The sequence below is a fragment of the Dipodomys ordii genome, unplaced genomic scaffold (genome assembly GCF_000151885.1).
Source record: "Dipodomys ordii isolate 6190 unplaced genomic scaffold, Dord_2.0 Scaffold124, whole genome shotgun sequence".
Classification (NCBI taxonomy): domain Eukaryota; kingdom Metazoa; phylum Chordata; class Mammalia; order Rodentia; family Heteromyidae; genus Dipodomys; species Dipodomys ordii.
In genome coordinates, this window is record NW_012267340.1 from 39,429 (window position 1) to 57,446 (window position 18,018).

An 18,018-nucleotide genomic window follows, 5' to 3' on the forward strand; every position below is an offset into this window, starting at 1 on the left:
GTGTGTGTATGTGTGCACCAGTGAGCCTACTGCCAGTGTGTGTGTGTGTGTGTGCACCAGTGTGAGCCTACCGCCAGTGTGTGTGTGTACACCAGTGTGAGCCTACCGCTCGTGTGTGTGTGTGTACACACCAGTGTGAGCCTACCGCTTGTGTGTGTGTGTACATACCAGTGTGAGCCTACCGCTTGTGTGTGTGTGTGTACACACCAGTGTGAGCCTACCGCTTGTGTGTGTGTGTACATACCAGTGTGAGCCTACCGCTCATGTGTGTGTGCACCAGTGTGAGCCTACCGCTCATGTGTGTGTGTGTATGTGTGCACCAGTGTGAGCCTACCGCTCATGTGTGTGTGTGTATATGTGTGCACCAGTGAGCCTACCGCTTGTGTGTGTGTGTGTGTACACCAGTATGAGCCTACTGCTTGTGTGTGTGTGTGTACACCAGTATGAGCCTACCGCTCATGTGTGTGGGTGTGTGGGTGTCTCTCGGTCGGTCCTGGGGCTGAACTCTGGGCCTGGGCACTGTTCCTCTGCTCTTCAGCTCAAGGCGGGCACTCTACCACTTAAGCCACAGGGCTGCTTCTGGTTTTCTAGTAGTTTTTATTGGAGGTAAGAGTGTCACGGACTTTCCTGCCCCAGCTGGCTTTGAACTGTGATCCTCAGATCTCAGTTTCCTGAGTTGCTAGGATGACAGGCGTGAGCCACCGGTGCCTGGTGAGCCTACTACTCTTAATCTCACAAAAACTCACATGGCTTTTCTCCTAATTCAATTTATTACTTCAATTAATTAAATTGAATTAAATTAAACTGAATTCAATTTAATTAAATTCAAAGTATTTATTTTCAACAATATTCCCAATACACCATGTCAGGTGATGTGATCTCAATGATACTGGCAAAGTCCTTTTTTAAAGAAGCACTTAAGTAAATAAAAAAGTAAGAAAAATAGTAAATTAATAATAAAGGGAGGACATGGCACTTGCAAACAAGTAAAGGCTGTTATGAACTACTGAGACTTAGAAAACTTTTGTTCTTTGCACATGTAATTTACAAATCTGATTTATAAAGATACCTGTGTCCGATTTTGAGCTAGTTAGAAATTCTTGCAAAAATTCTGAGTGGCTACATGCAGTTTCACTATGTGGTCTTTAAAATCGCTGCCTGTGGAAGTGGCGCTGTAGCTCAAGTGGTAGACAGTGAGGGACAGTGCCCAGGCCCAGAGTTCAAGGCCCACGACCAACAAAAAAAATAAAAATAAAAAATAAAATCGCTGCCTGTGCTCTATGTTCATACATACTAAATCGTTCTAATATGGTTAGAAAAAGAGCTTGATGTCCCAATGCGAGTTTCATCCATGCAACAGTCTGACATTAAAAAGAGAGCAGTGTAAGCCATGAAACACCAAGGGTTGGTTTTCCTTTTCAATGAAGGTAAACACATGAATGGAGAGCATCAGTAAAACCGATGCAGTTCTAGGGAGAGCTGCCACAGCGCTCGCGGTCATTTCTGGTGTTTGCCAGGTGTGGCCCGCTCCGAGGAGGCTCCACACCGACCGCACGGGCCTTACCAAAGGCTGCTGGTGCGGCCCGGGCTGGGGACCAGGGGCCTGGCTCGGGGCCGGGGGGTGCCGCTGGGGTTGCTGCGTCTGAAACAAGAAGAGAGGTAACCGTGGGAGGCGGGCTCAGTGCACAGTGCTCGCCCAGTGAGCGGAGGCCTGGGCCCCATTCCTCAGCACCAGGCACAGAAAAGCTCTTCATGGCGCTGTGGCTCAAGGGGTGGAGCGCTCACCTGAGCACAAGAGGCTTAGAGACGGCGCCCAGGCCCGAGCTCAAGCCCAGGACAGGCACCAAAAAAGGGAAAAAGAAGAGGTAGATACAATCTCTGAGTCCCAGAGTCCACTGTCCCCATACTATCTTTATTCAATGATTATTCTGTTTACACAAAATATGTGGAACCTAAAACTGGGCAGACATATTCAAAAATATGGCTACTAGTCCATCTTGGTACTATGTGCATAGACTATAGAAAGCTCTACTACATGCAGAGGGTGTGTATGTGTGTGTGTGTGTGTGTGTGTGTGTGTGTCATGCAGAGGCTGTGTGCGCGCGCGCGCGTGTCACTTGTTACAGACAGACAGGGACATGACTAACACAGCTCCCTTCAGCGTCTCACACGGTGGACGTCTGAGCTCTCTCTCTCTGTGGTCAGCGTCTCACACGGTGGATGTCTGAGCTCTCTCTCTCTGTGGTCAGCGTCTCACACGGTGGACGTCTGAGCTCTCTCTCTCTCTCTCTCTGTGGTCAGCGTCTCACACGGTGGACGTCTGAGCTCTCTCTGTCAGCGTCTCACACGGTGGACGTCTGAGCTCTCTCTCTCTCTCTCTCTGTGGTCAGCGTCTCACACGGTGGACGTCTGAGCTCTCTCTGTCAGCGTCTCACACGGTGGACGTCTGAGCTCTCTGTCTCTCTGTGGTCAGCGTCTCACACGGTGGACGTCTGAGCTCTCTCTCTCTCTCTCTCTCTGTGGTCAGCATCTCACACGGTGGACGTCTGAGCTCTCTCTGTCAGCGTCTCACACGGTGGACGTCAGAGCTCTCTCTCTGTGGTCAGCGTCTCACACGGTGGACGTCTGAGCTCTCTCTCTGTCAGCGTCTCACACGGTGGACGTCTGAGCTCTCTCTGTGGTCAGCGTCTCACACGGTGGACGTCTAAGCTCTCTCTCTCTCTGTGGTCAGCGTCTCACACGGTGGACGTCTGAGCTCTCTCTCTCTCTGTCAGCGTCTCACACAGTGGACGTCTGAGCTCTCTCTCTCTGTGGTCAGCGTCTCACATGGTGGATGTCTGAGCTCTCTCTCTCTCTCTGTGGTCAGCGTCTCACACGGTGGACGTCTGAGCTCTCTCTCTCTCTCTCTCTCTCTCTGTGGTCAGCGTCTCACACGGTGGACGTCTGAGCTCTCTCTCTGTGGTCAGCGTCTCACACGGTGGACGTCTGAGCTCTCTCTCTGTCAGCGTCTCACACGGCGGACGTCTGAGCTCTCTCTCTCTCTCTGTGGTCAGCGTCTCACACGGTGGACGTCTGAGCTCTCTCTGTCAGCGTCTCACACAGTGGACGTCTGAGCTCATTCTCAGCTTCTTTCCTCTGCGTTCCTCTCACTGTCAGGTCCTCCAGGACTGATGACACTGGTGGTACTCTTGAGGGTTTCTCTCTCTGTGTGTCTCTCTGTCTCTGTCTCTCTGTCTCTGTCTCTGTCTCTTTCTAACAGAAGATATGGGCTAGTCCCCAAAAGATGTCCTGGCAGGAAATTAGAAATCGAGTTAGTGAGGTGGCTTGTCCACATAGCTCCTGGGAAATATGCCCAAGCCGCAGGCGGAACACAGCACACAGGCCCACCAGGAGGGAAGAGAAGAGAACTTGCACCCGGTCCTCACTCAAAGATCTTTAAAGTTTCCGCCATCCCGATAATTCCTACGGGTGATGTCTGCCTCTGATAGTCCACACTGCCTTTTCCAGCTAGACTTGCCTGCTCCTGCCTCCCCCACCAACTGTGTGGCTGTTTCAGAGTGAAGTAACAGGAAAGCGTTTCTCAGTAAGCGACAGTGCTTGTCAGCATGGAACCTGGCAGGCCCGCGGGGCAGTTCCCAACATGGAAAGTCTAAACTGGGCTAGAAACAAAGTACCGCCATATACGGTCAGTGTTTCATTTACCTTTCAGTGAAAACATCTAAGAAAGATGCAATTGGATTCATAATAGTTAACTTTTTCCTTTATGGAGGTAGCCAAACACCAAAAAGAAGAGAGGCCATAATTGAGACAGTCGCAAATTGCCTTTTTTTTTTTTTTTTGGTGGTACTGGAATTTCAACTCAGGGCTTTGAACAGGAGCCATGCCCCTGCCCTTCCTGAGTAGTTGTTTTGGATAGGGTCTCACCTCACCCATGCCTGGGCGTGACCCTCCCTCTACCTATGTCTCCAGAGAGCCAGGGTTGCAGGTGTGACCCCTGCCTGCCTTGCTTATCCAGCCGAGGGTCGGTCTCACCCTGACCTTCACCCAGGCTGACCTGCCAACCTGCCAGCTACACTTCCCAAGCAGCTGGGATTACAGGCCCTGTGCCTGTCTCAGATCACTTTATCTCCGGGCATGGTACTGTGAATAAGAAAAACAACCAGGAGGAAGCAACAGGGATGGAGTGTAGATATTACACAATGGGATTAGGCTTTGCATAGCTGTCGCCTTGAGGAAGCAACAGGGATGGAGTGTAGATATTACACAATGGGATTAGGCTTTGCATAGCTGTCGCCTTGAAGAACACCTGCGAGACAGAAATTGCTATGTAAGTTATGTAGTAACTACTGTTGTTACTTAGAAATGACAAATTTCAAATAGAGACAGAGTTCTTTGTATCACTAAAACTATTAACAGTCACATTAGTGGAAATCTCAATAGTAACATTCTCAAGCTAGTGCTTGGGCTGAATGTTCTTGTTTATTCCTGGTTATAACAGCATCATAGTACATAATATCATCATATATATAATAATCCTGGTAGGCAGCAGGATTATTTTTCTATTTTGTGGAGACTAGAGGAGTTTTACTGTTTTGTTTAAATTCATACCTGTACAACGAATAGAATCAGAATCCATAGGGTGCCCTTCCCCAAACCAATGACTATGGACCACCATTAATGTGATGCAACTTTTCTTTCTGCAGTACTGGGGTTTGAACTCAGGGCCGTGGGCTTGCTAGGCACACACTCTGCTACTGAGCCATCTTCCTTTAGATACTTTGGTCTCATGTTTTATTTGTTGAGCTGGACTTGAACTCTGATACTCCTGACCTTTGCCTCTCAGACAGCTGTGCTGGTGGAGCTGGTCACCTGCTCTGAGGAGAGTAGAGCCAAGCACGGATCCGTGTGAAGAACTTCTTATCTGGACATCTCGGGCACTTAGGTCAGGTACGTGAATGACAGTTTTTGGATTCTATGGAGAAATGTTCCTTGGGAATATTCTACCTGGGTTCTTCCCATTTCATAGCCTAACCAGGACAGAGATAATGCAGAAACACTTCTGGGACCGATGAGGCTCCTCTCCCCGCCCCGTCTCCCCCGACTCTCTCTCCTCCCCGCGCTCATGTGGAATGTGAGCATTCAGACCTCAGACGGCAATGGTCTGGTTACTGGGAAAGCCGTCCTAACCCTTGTGAGAGGGGAGGAGGGGCTGCAAAGCGCGCTTTCCCACGAGACCGGGCACACGCTCGGCCACATTACAACTCAATCGTGCTGGTTTGGTTCCTGGGGTTGAGCCCATTGCCTCTCCCCTTTCTGCTGCAGGTCTGCCTCCCCCTCATCTCCCTGTCCGTACCTGGAGGAGTCTCTGCTGCGGTCGGGCTGGCGGCTGTCCGGGCCTCCCGGGGTCCTGAGGCGGGGGGACTGAGGGGAGGGCTGGAGGTGCCGAGGTCAGCACAGCCGAGACGCCTGTGCCCACCAGAGGGCTCTGCGGCAGAGCCTGATGAGTCAGTCTGGCAAAGAATAATGCGATTTGTTTTCAAGCCCACATGTACGACCCCGCTGTAATCAGAGACACCGGCACGGCAGACACATCCACAAGAAACTGTCAGTGTTCAAAACTAACTTGCACAATTCTAACAGGAAAAGGCCAGAGTGTAGCTCGCAGACAGGACCACATGAGGGGAAGGGACTCAAGCACTCTGCCCACGGTAAATGGCCATCCCCTAGGAAACACTTTCCTGAACACTGCCAGGGGAGCTTCATGTACACAGCGCCTGGAAGTCAGCAGGGTTTGTCATCCAACTTCAAAAGTAAGAGAGCAGATCGAGTAACTGAAGCTACTCAGAAAGTAAATGGCACAGGTGGGACTTGAACAAGAATTGTTTGATAGTAAAACACTATTTTTAATTTTTTTATTTTTTAAATCCAGAATTTATAATTTTTCTAGGCTATCACTTACTGTAAAAATAGTAAATACAATGTGTATGTTTCAAATGAAGCACCAACCTTCTCAAATTTCCCACAAGTGCAGATGACGTACTATCATTGATGCTGCTATCTGACAGAGTACAAACATTTCCACAACACTGAATTTTTTTTGGTCAAAACTGCCCTGTGGACCCATCTATGATGAATAGAAAGTTTTCAATCTGTACTAATAAAACAGACACAACCACTAAAACTCATTACCTAATTTTTGGGTCTCAATACAAAATTGCAGGACTTCTCAATCTGAAAGAAGATTTTTCAAGACATAACAAAGCTACAGATCTAGCAAGCACCCTCATAAGTATGGCACCTAGCGTAGCTGCAAAGATAACACATGCTGACGCTGGCCGTGCTGACCACACAGAGCCACATAATACTTGACAGGAGACTCATGATCACCGTAATGCCTAGCAATAGCTACAGGTGGGTGGCGGCTAGGACAGGGACTGATACAGCTCCATTGCATGTTTGACTAAGACAAGAATGAAGAAGAGTCTATCACGATCATCCCTGAGGTACAGAAGACAGAAACGAGTCTATCACGATCATCCCTGAGGTACAGAAGGCAGAAACTAAGTTATAATGGAGCTAGTTCTCACAGGCACCGTCTGGAGTCAGTATTGCAATCTTGAGTTTTAATGGCTCCAGTCAGCAAACTCTAGTGAGGCATTGCTAACAATGATAACCGTTTTCTCTCTTGGATATGTTAAGTAAAAAAAAAAAAAATCTTTAAGAAAGAGAAGTAGGGCTGGGAATGTGGCTCGGTGGTAGAGTGCTTGCCTAGCATGCACGAAGCCCTGGGTACCAGGGTACCTCAGTACCACATACCTAGAAAAAGCCAGAAGTGGTGCTGTGGCTCAAGTGGTAGAGTGCTAGCCTTGAGCACAGAGAGGCTCAAGGACAGTGTCCAGGCCCTGAGTTCAAGCCCCAGGATTGGCAAAAAAGAAAAACAAGTAAAGAATACTACTATTGGCTGGGTGCTGCTCACGCCTGTAATCTTAGCTATTCTGGAGGCTGAGATCTGAGGATCATGGTTCAAAGCCAACCCGGGCAGGGAAGTCCGTGAGACTCTTAGCTCCAATAAACCACTCAGAAAACCGGAAGTGGCGCTGTGGCTCAAGTGGTAGAGTGCTCGCCTTGAGCTGAGGAGCTGAGGGACAGCGCCCAGGCCCAGAGTTCAAACCCCATGACCACAACAACAACAACAAAAAAGAACATTACTATCATTTAAAATCTAACACATACACAACTTCAACAAGCAAGCTGAAACATTCCTTATTTGGAACTTCTCTCTGGGCACTGCTAAAAATGAGATGACCAAATACAAGATGATTTGCAGACACACAGGGTCACTAACACAATCACAAGCTCCATCCTGGAGGAGGAACACAAGGGTTTGTTACTCTAAGGTGGCATCACCTCTGAGCGCTAGCCAAGGTCTGCAGGTACTGCGGCGCCTGCCGCTGCACATAGCCACCGGGCTGCGGCTGCATCTGCCGGAGGCGGTCCACCAGCACGGGGCTGGAGTGTGCAGCTGGATGGGCTCTGCCATTGTAGCCGGGGGACAGGACCGCACCACCGGCCTGCGGCTGTACCGTTGGCTGCAGAGGTGTCTGAGTTCCGTACATCGTGTACCCCTGGGGCATGGTCTGCAGGAAAGCACAAGGGAAAAAAAATCAGTGTCCCCACTTCCTGCCAGGATTCTCATCACTAAGAAACATGAGGCAAAGCAAGCCCCTGGAACTTTCTGCTCTTGGGGCCCTGATGACTGGAAATATGAGCAATGCTGCTCTGGAGGCCAGAAGTGAAGCTGTAAACCTACGGACTGAACTGGATGTCTGACAACTTACCAAAAGTTTCAATCTACAAATAACCCTCATGTGGTTAATGTGGCTTATAAGATCAGCTGCTTATTTGTAGGGAAAGAAGACAATGGTTTCTATTCAGAAATAAACAGCCAAGCATTCATCTACACCTTCAGTGCATGGATACCATTTATGTACAATGGATCACAAGCATCATTAATAACGTTGCCAAGATTTGTCAGCACAGGTACAGATGCTCAGTTAAAATCATGGAGCACACCTTCCCCGTATGTGACAATACTATCTGGGACTAATAACAATGCCTGGAGCGACTAATCAGTACCAAGAAGCAAAATGCTATTAAAACACAAAGGGAGGTACACTGGTGATGGTCAGCCTGGACCAGAGCTAACTTCAGTATTCCACGCACAGGAACCTGCCTGACACTAATGTATGGGCTCCTCCTTCTCTAACTCTCAAGGCCTTATGTAAGCAGACAGGTTTGATGGACCACTAGGCACAACTCATAGAGCAGGTCTGTGAAGCGCCTGATATTTTGGCCCCGAAGAGTCATGGATGATGAGCTTCTGCAACCAGCCATCAGGAGTGACCCCCACAGAAGGGTGTGGGTCTGCCAGGCTCACCCTGGCTCTGCTTTCAGCCTTGGACCCAGAATGGACATCAGCCCCGAAGGGAATCTTGCTAACAAGATCATGAAAGAAATGGGATCAGAGCATATAGATGCAGAAATAATAAAATAACTACAAAAGAATAACTCAAGGTCCATGCTAAAGCAAATGCTCCCTCTGCTGGCATCTGTGCGTTTCACTACACTCATTCCACAGGTTGTCTTCTTCTCTCACATCTTTCATCTCTACCTCACAGAAGAGCAAACAAAGCTCAGCAGCATGTGTACAGTGTCGCAGGACCCGTGAGCTGCCAGCAACTGTTGAGTCTAACAACTTATCACAAATAATGGTACATATTATGACATAAATAACTGATATTATTAATGTCAACTGATATTATTTAATGTCAACAACCACTAATATAAGTTTGAGTTCATTTGTACTTTTTTTCTTTTGGTCTGTCATGGGACCTGGGCGCTGTCCCTCAGCTCTTCAGCTCAAGGCTAGCGCTCTACCACTTGAGCCACAGCGCCACTTCCAGACTTTTCTGCTTATGTGGTGCTGAGGAATCCAACCTCATGCATGCAAGGCAAGCACTCTACCACTGAGCCACCTTCCCAGCCCCCCATTTGTCCTTCTAATTCAAGAATGTTTTATGCTTCTAAAATGTTTTATGCTCCTCAATCAATTCTGAAATTTGAAGTAACTAAATTCTAAGTATCATTGGGAGTTCATATCCTATTTATTTTCTCTCCTACTTAAAATAAGTTGTAGTAGCATATGCCTATATTTTATATATATATATATATATATATATATTATATATATTATATATGTATGTATGTACACCGTATACATATGGTAGTATATGCCTATAATCCCAGCTGTGGAGAGTCTGAGGCCAACCTGGTCGATTCTATCTCAAGCTAATAACCAAACAAACCCCAAACCCCCACAATTCCCTGACACACACGTGAGTACCTGCGCCTGCTGCAGCCCTGGGTACTGAGGGGGCTGAGGAGAAGGCCGTGCTTGTGCAGCAAACAGAGCCGCCGGGTCCCCGGGCTGGGCCTGCAAAACAGACAGACAGACAGGCAAACTGAGGAACCGAACCCAGCAAGACAGACAGGCAAACTGAGGAACCGAACCCAGCAAAACAGACAGGCAAACTGAGGAACCGAACCCAGCAAAACAGACAGGCAAACTGAGGAACCGAACCCAGCAAAACAGACAGGCAAACTTGGTCACCGCAAGGGCCTGAGTCACCGTGGGTCCTTATCGCAACAGGTTGTCTGAACTCACAGATTTCTAAATTGCACAAACTGCTACCTCTTATCATCAGATCCTTGTTATAAGGACAGAAGGCTGAGCATTTCTTCTCTAAGACTATCCGTATCCCCAGTAACAGCACAGATTTCAATGGAAGCACCGATGGTTTGCTCAGCAGAAGGCAGCCCAGACACGCTGGTGTCTAAGTGTTCCTCAAGTGTGAAATCTCGAACCCAGGACTATACTGCCAATCCCCTTAAGGGAGGAGAGTGTATGGCACTCACAAATGACATATGAAATTTCATGACATCTTAGCAAGATTTCCTCACAGTAATAAAACATTCCTTACTTAGCCATGTGCTTGGGGAAAATTTGGTCCCTTTCATGACTTTAATTATCAATTACAGTATCTTTAATAAAAATTCTCTAAGTTCTTAACACTTCTAACCAACTACATGTAAAACATCTGTTCACCAGTCCTAGTTTAATTAACACATGGTTTTGGCCATAGGAAAACACATATGGCTAAGAACAGCTGTATTTGTTTTAAATTTAGTGGCAGAAGTTGTTTTATGCAGCAATCATTATTGAAAGAAGCTCAGCTTAATTTTTCCAGTATTTTTTGTTGTTGGTCCTGGAGCCTGAACTCTAGGCCTAGGCGCTGTCCCTCAGCTGTTCAGCTTAAGGCTAGCGCTCTACTACTTCAGCCACACCACCACTTCTGGCCTTTTCTGCTTATGTGGTGCTGAGGAATCGAACCCAGGGCCTCATGCATGCGAGGCAAGCACTCTACCACTGAGCCACCTTCCCAGCCCCCTAATTTTAACGAATGATGTTTACAGTGGAATTCTTTTACTACTGTCAGATAACAGACGTCTTCATTTTTCTTACAGTATAAAACTAGAGTTCCATAATAATATTTTACTGTGCTGTGAATAGGTAAATCTAGAAAGAAGAAAGGGCAGACAGGGGACCAGGTCACGGAGGTTAAGAACACAGCAAGCTCCCCCACTGATTGATACCTGCAGGGCTACTGACCTGAGCTTCAATGAGCTCCGCTCCAGAGCCCAGACTCCTTCAAACTGTGATTAAGGGCAAAAATATTTCAATATTCACTTACTATTTTTAATTATATTCTTGGGTGCCATTGTTTACCTGACTTACGTAACTGTAACCCCTTTGTCTATGACCTTCATAATAATAAACTAAGAAATTACATTTTATTGTTGTTAAGTAGTTGTACAGAGGAGTTATCATTCAGTTTAGGAATGGATGCCACCCTCTCATTGTTCCCCACCATCTCTCCCAACACTGACCTTCTTCTCAATCTTCTAAGTTTTGTAGGACATGTATTGATTTTTATGGCCACTTATTCTTTAAAATCACCCCAGTAAGAAATGTGAAGGCCTGAAAATGAGATAGTCAAACAAATATCTATCTATCTCTATAGATATCTTAGCTGCTTAAGATATCTATAGATAAAGTTATCTCAGATGTTTTAAGTCTTTTCTCTGATCCCTACAAACAAATTCTTGGAACCATTTATGAAGAACCTAAGTTAGGATAGGCTGAAGCTTCATAAATTCATCTCCGTTTCCACGTTCTTGGGTTGAATAAAAATAGCCCAAACTTCCTCTGTGGGGTTAAATCTGTTCTCCCAAAGTACCCACAGCTACCGATCCTCCAAAAATCATTAAGGGATAATTAATCAAGCAGGAATCCAAGGAATCAGATCTTTAAATATCACTACTCAAGTCTGCACCCCAGCATCATACACAGTCCCTGAGGACAAATACCCAGAGAGCATGTTTTCAGCACAGATGGTAATGGAACTTATGAGATCGACAGGTAGACTGCAAGACACAGGCTTGTGATCTGCGTGTAGGACCTGTCTGGACACCGAACACACATCTCTTCATTCCTCCTCTGATTACCCAAAATGTAAGTTGGGGTGCTGCAGAAAACTAGAACCCCAACAAGGCATAGATGAGTTACTGGGTAGCCCCTATGGAAAGTATTAGTTGAGCTCATAAAGATTTGAGAAGTAAATTTTTTTCTACATTAAAAATTGTAAACTTTCAGGGAAAAGTATACTTACAAATGCACAGGGAGAAAGAGGTTAAGATTAAAACATAGTTTTGACATTGGAGAATTCATGCCCACCATTTATGTCTAGCGGTGAGCTAGAAGCACACTGGGAAGCATCTGGGACGGACAACAGGCTCTGAGCACTGAGCTGGCTGTTTGCAGACTGTTCTGGAATCATATGTTACCCTGAAAAGGAAACACCCTACTCTCTCCTGCCAGACTGAAATACACTTCTGCTTGCTTGCTTGCTTATTTAATTAGTTATTTTTGGTTTAAGAATCCCAAGAACACATTATTTCAATTTGTGGAAATAGTTAAACTTGTTTTGGAAATAAGTAGGAAAAGTTCTTCTGCAGCTTGAAATATTTTTACAAATGCTAAACATGGCCACAAGGTGAGGTCAACGGAGAGGAGAAGACTGCAAATTAACAACAAAAAAAAAACATTTTTATTAGCAGTAGGTAGGGTGTTAGCTGCACTAAACCAAGAACAGGTTACATAATTTATCATTCAAATTGGACAGAGTAGGTAGGACAAGAGGAAAAAGTAAATTGGGACATATGGTCACTTCCGTTACTTCATGAAAACAAATTAGGCCTTTTCATTTATTTTTAATCATTTGCCAGCACAATGTCGAATGCATAGAAAGTACTGAGCAAACAATTCTTGCTGAGGGAATAGAATTTATATTTCAGCCAAAATTAATTTATTTAAAACTCCTCCTAGCTTCCAGTGTCCTATTTTGTTTTAAAAACACGTACTTAATTTTGCGCTGAGCATCTATCATTAGCTCGATTAGGATCTATCAAATGCTCTCCTTTTGCCTTCTTTTAATGGCAGCAAAGTAATTTTATTTTTCCTTCTTTATTCTGTTTCACTGAAACAATTAGAGAAGCCTCGACTCCTTATTTAATTGTGACATGGAAAGAATGGCCCAAGAAGCTGTGTTTGGAGGGAGTGTTTGAGTCACTCTGAACACCACATTGGGAGGAGCCTCTGTGGCTCCGGTAACGCATCTGTGTGGAGAACGCGGTGGCCTGGGACCTTCCCGCACCGTGGCACATACTGCCCTTAGGAAAATTCCAACACACAGGTTCTCTCTTTACGTACCTCGGGCTTCACTTTGCAAGCAAAAAAGGAATCCATTATGCTTTTTAAAGTGATCACTCTACAATCTGGTGAAGAGTCCCTGCTGTGTGTCATTAATTTACTCTCCTAGCCTTCAGAAGAATAACTCTTTATGTTATTGTTACAGGAAGTGTCCAAGGTCAAAAAGATGTTGACTCAGAGGCTCTATGCATTCATTTCAAATCTGTACAGACAGTACATTAAATTTGTTTTGGTCAGTTGTGGGACTTGAAGTCTGGGCCTGGGCGCTGTCCCTCAGCTCTTCAGCTCAAGGTTAGCACTCTAACACTTGAGCCACAGCACCACTTCTGGTTTTCTGGTGGTTATTGGGGTAAAAGTCTCACGGGTTTTCCTGCCAGGACTGACTCTGAACCACAATCCTCAGATCTCAGGCTCTGGAGCAGCTAAGATGGCGGTACTGAGCCAGTGCCTGGCATATTACATTTTTGATAACAATTCTCAACGATATCCCACGTTATTCTGGGGCAATAGGACAAGCACACATAGAGAAGGGCTTGTTTAATGTCCCGTAAGTATTACATGAGGCGGCATTTCAAATCAGGAGGCTCCTAGCCACTCAACTTACTTGTAATGATTCCTTCAAATTCCTAACTAGTAGCTTTAAATTGGTGCTTAAGAGTTGCCAAGAGACAAGTTGTATAGGAAAACCATGGCCAGCTCTTGTCACTGTGTTTCTGAAAACCCTCATTTGGAGGACAATAACACATGGCCACACAGGGAAAGCCAGGGGTAATGCTTTAGGACTGTCTAACAAAGGGTTTTGTTGATGGTTACCAGTTTGAAAAGTGCTGCTACAGGCTAAAACAACAAGCAAGCCTCCTTGCAGCACACTGCTCTGCTCTTTTGATCGCAGATAACAGATAAGGAGAAAACTCGATAATTATAAGAAGTTTTCTTGCTGACTGGTCATACTTGATAGGTTTATAAATTCAACACATTAACTGCTAGAATGTCTTGGTTCATCTAAAATAACACATCCCATATTATAACAAACCTTTGCAACATGCTTTATTAACTTGTCCATAAATAGTGAATATACAGAATGGATTAGGTATATATTCACTAGACCCCTAATAGGGATGATGAGGAGGCAGCAATGCTTGATAAAAAATGCACTCCTTACCATGCCCATGAAATTGTAACCGCGCTGTGTGGTGTTTTCACAATAAAAATGCACTCCTTACCATGCCCATGAAATTGTAACCGCGCTGTATGGTATTTTCACAATAAAAAAATACTTGAGTAATTATTCATTTAATACCTAACTTTGAAGGATATTAAAAACAAGGGTGACAAAAGGAGAGCAAAAAACACATTCTATTAATTTGAATACATATAAAAGTTGCCAGATTTCCTTTTACTGAAGTAACTACTAGAGAAATTGCCTATAAAGCAAGTACTTCATAACCTATATATTTTCAAAGTCTGGAAATTCACTGATGGAGACTTCCCCAAGTGAACAGGTGTCCGTGTGGGAAGCTGCCTTACATTTACCTCTGCACCCTCTTTTTATTCCACGACTCCATGGGTTATGGGTGGATGGCTACCTGACACAGAACCTTCCACTGATTAGCCCAGGCAAATCAGGCATTCTTAGCTAGCCCAGGCAAAGCACTGGAGGCGGAGTCTTGTAACATACATGCACAGACCTATATGCCCAAAGAAAACACCTCTTCCATACCAGAAAGTAAACAGCCTCTGGAGCAGCCAGCGCGTGGGAGGTGATGAGAAGGGTTTGGCCTGTGCGTGAGCACGCAGGCATTCCTCCACTAACGATGTGAGTTGCCACAGAGAGGAGCAGGAGCTCACCCCAGGCTCAACCGCGGACTGAGATGCAGGTGAACTGGCCCGTGCTCCCACAAGCAACCAGAGAGGCGTGGGACCATCGTGCACTGCACTGAACGTGGCCAATGTGCTCATGATTCCGTGTCTCACACAGAAACCAAGTAACAGTGAAATGAAGACCATCACTGTAACCAGCTATGGAAGAAAAAAAACCTGCTTCTTATTTTGATGTTCAAAGGGTAATGCTAAACTTTTAAAAAGTAGGTGGAGGAGAAAAAGAATGACAGCAGGGTGTTACCATTATGTTGCCAAAGTCGTTTAGAAGAGAGACAGCAGAGCTACATAATAAGCCCCACAGAAAGGGTCAGCAGGAAAATGACAGACAGTGCAGATAAGATGTTGTAGCCTAATGGTGCATGTAGCCAAAACACATTTGAAATAGTTCATTTTAAAACAATGCATCATGGTGTCAAACCTAGGTCCTACACATCTTTGGTTCATATGCCAAATAACCTTGCTACAGACTGGAAGATTAATGAAAACTATAGTAAAATTCACAGCACAGAACACCCAAATGTTAAGTACTGGCAAAAAGAAGTAGAGGGCCTGGGAAGGTGGCTCAGTGGCAGAGCACTTGCCTTGCATGCGTGAGGCCCTGGGTTTGATTCCTCAGCATCACATAAGCAGAAAAATCTGGAAGTGGCGCTGTGGCTTCAGTGGTAGAGTGCTAGCCTTGAGCAAAAGAAGCTCAGGGATGGTGCCCAGGCCCTGAGTTCAAGCCCCAGGACTGGCAAAAAAAAGTTAATTGAATGCTTTGCAAAAATTGCTACTTCTCAGTTAAATGATTCCCTTGCCTTGTCTTTTTTTGGGGGGAGGGGAGGGGCGGCTGAGGGGCAGCACTTGAGTTTGAACCCACGGCCTCTGCCTCTGAGGTACTACCATGGAAGACATGCCCCTCCACCACCTCGTCAGTTTTATAACTGACGTCACTAGAGTGACTAAAAGTTTAAAGAGTCCCGTGAGCTTACTGAGTTGTACAGACAGACATGAAGCAACAGGTTCTCAGAAAACGCGTTTCACTATACCGAGGGTTAGGAAGTGTAGGAGGGATTTTCAAAACAACCCCTATCTGCTCTTCCCAGTTTAGGCGCCTCATCACCCATTGCTCTGGCTCCAACAGCTTCCCTCCAAGGAATGGCTCCTTTCTTTGTCCTTCCACTCCAATCCTAGACGTACACAGGTCTCCAGATCATTACATTTGCCCAGTCGCTTCCTCATCATTCAGATAAACAGAGAGATGCCACATGTCAAGTAGCAATAAGCAAAGCACTTTCTTCCCAGGCCAAGGAATGGGTGTGGAGCATGTCTCAGTTTAGTGGGTTTTTCCTCCTCTATTTCTGCCATTGAGATATATGTAAAAGACACTCTCTGAGTTAATGAATTGAAAGCCGTCCTCAAGATTCAAGATCTGTTTCAAAATTTGCCCACCTATAACAAAGAAGAAGAAAATTTAGAAATGCTCAATGCACATGATCTGGAACTTCACAAAAGGGCAAACTTGAATAGTAGAGTAGTAAAGGATGCATAAAACTCAGAGGTTATCTAAAATACAAAGTCAAATGCTGCCCTGCAGCATCATTTTACATGGTCTAGCCACGCCCAGGACTGGCTGAAGACAGGAAAGCAGGAAGATGCTCACTTGGTGTTAGAGGAATGGATGGCACCTGCGCTGTTAGGTGTGCACCCTAAAATGCTTCCACATGTGCAGAGGAAACACAGAAGAATCTCCATGGTAGTTTTCGTGAAGAGTAAGAAAAAAGCTGGAAATAACTTAAATGAATGGGTAAATAATACTAAACACTCACAATGGAATGGATGAACAAAACTGAGTGACACAGGCACTGAGTCAAAATATAGCCACAGAACAGCAAGCAAGATGCTAAGCAATAAGGAACCCATGTGATTCCATTCTATAAAGTTTTGGCTCTACAAAGTGAGGCCACTGGTACAATGAGAATAAAAATATGAAAACAGTCCTAAGGAAAACACACTGGTTTATGGCAGTGACTCCCTCTTCCTAGTAAGGGGAAAATAAGAGGGGCACAAAGATCCTCCTTCTATGATCTAGAGTAAATATGGCAGAACAGAATTATAGACTGAAGCCTCACAGGATAAGTATGTTAGCAGTATACTTGAAACACATCACTAAAGACAGAGGTGCGGAGGTGGGAGGAAGGAAGAAGAAGAAGAAAAGGAAACTCATCTATTCAAAGAGGTAACGTATCTCCCACGGGCAGGAGACCAACCACTGGACCATCTGGGTGGGCAGCCAGCCTCGCCAACCCACAGGCCTATGTGCACAGATTCACGGGTTCACTTTTGCCAAGAGCTACCCACTCTGGGAGGCTCTGACTCATATCTCCTTCCTTCCTTAAATTACTGACTTCCTTTATTTGCACACACAGTGACGACCCCCATCTCCTTACAAGCGATGACTGGGTATGTCTGATCTCTGCCTGAAATCTTCCTTTACTGTCTCAAAAACCCCTATGGACTCATTACATGTAATTGAAGCCAAATGTTTTCTTCTGAATTTGCCTCTGTTAATTTAAACATTTTTGGTATAACTTTCTTTAGGTTCTAAAAATAGAGCTGGTGTTGATTATCACAAACAAGGGCAAAATGGTTTTGTACAATGAAATAGAGAAATTAGGATAAAGTAACAGCACAGATCACAACATTTCCTGGACCAAAACTTAAAATGCATTCTGAAAGACTCTGCCCCTAGTGAGGGGGTAGGGTGTCAGGAAGAAAGCACTGAAAAACAATCCGAGCAACACTGTGCATTATTATCATCAATACTCTACATTTTGTAATTGTTCTCAGTAAAAATAAAATGTAGACATTAACAATGTAACCACGTTAAGAAACTAAAATGAGGTCGGGCACCGGTGGCTCACGCCTGTCATCCTAGCTACTCAGGACGCTGAGATCTGAGGATCACGGTGCACAGCCAGCCCGGGCAGGAAAGTCCATGAGACTCTAATCTCCAATAAGCCACCAGAAAACTGGAAGTGGTGCTGTGGCTCACGTGGTAGAACACCAGCCTTGAGCTGAAGAGCTGAGGGACAGCACCCAGGCCCTGAGTTCAAGCCCCACACTGACAAAAAACAAAAACAAAACAAAACTAGAATGAAGATAGGCACCAGTGGCTCATGCCTATAACCTGAGCGTGGCGGTCCAAAGCCAGCACTGGGACATGCGTAAGACCAAAAAGCACATTGCTGGGAGTTGGGGCAAGTAGG

General features: G+C 45.5%; 1 protein-coding gene across 1 annotated transcript in view; it reads right to left on the bottom strand.

The window, feature by feature from the left end:
• Med12l (mediator complex subunit 12-like) overlaps nt 1–18,018 on the bottom strand; it is a 196,917-nt gene that overhangs the window by 9,226 nt on the left and 169,673 nt on the right. The window contains exons 38-40 of the mRNA XM_013029865.1: nt 9,404–9,493; nt 7,408–7,637; nt 5,354–5,510 (exon numbers count right to left, since the gene is read on the bottom strand). Of these exons, the coding sequence (XP_012885319.1) occupies nt 5,354–5,510; nt 7,408–7,637; nt 9,404–9,493 (477 nt within the window). The remainder of the gene's footprint in view (nt 1–5,353; nt 5,511–7,407; nt 7,638–9,403; nt 9,494–18,018) is intronic.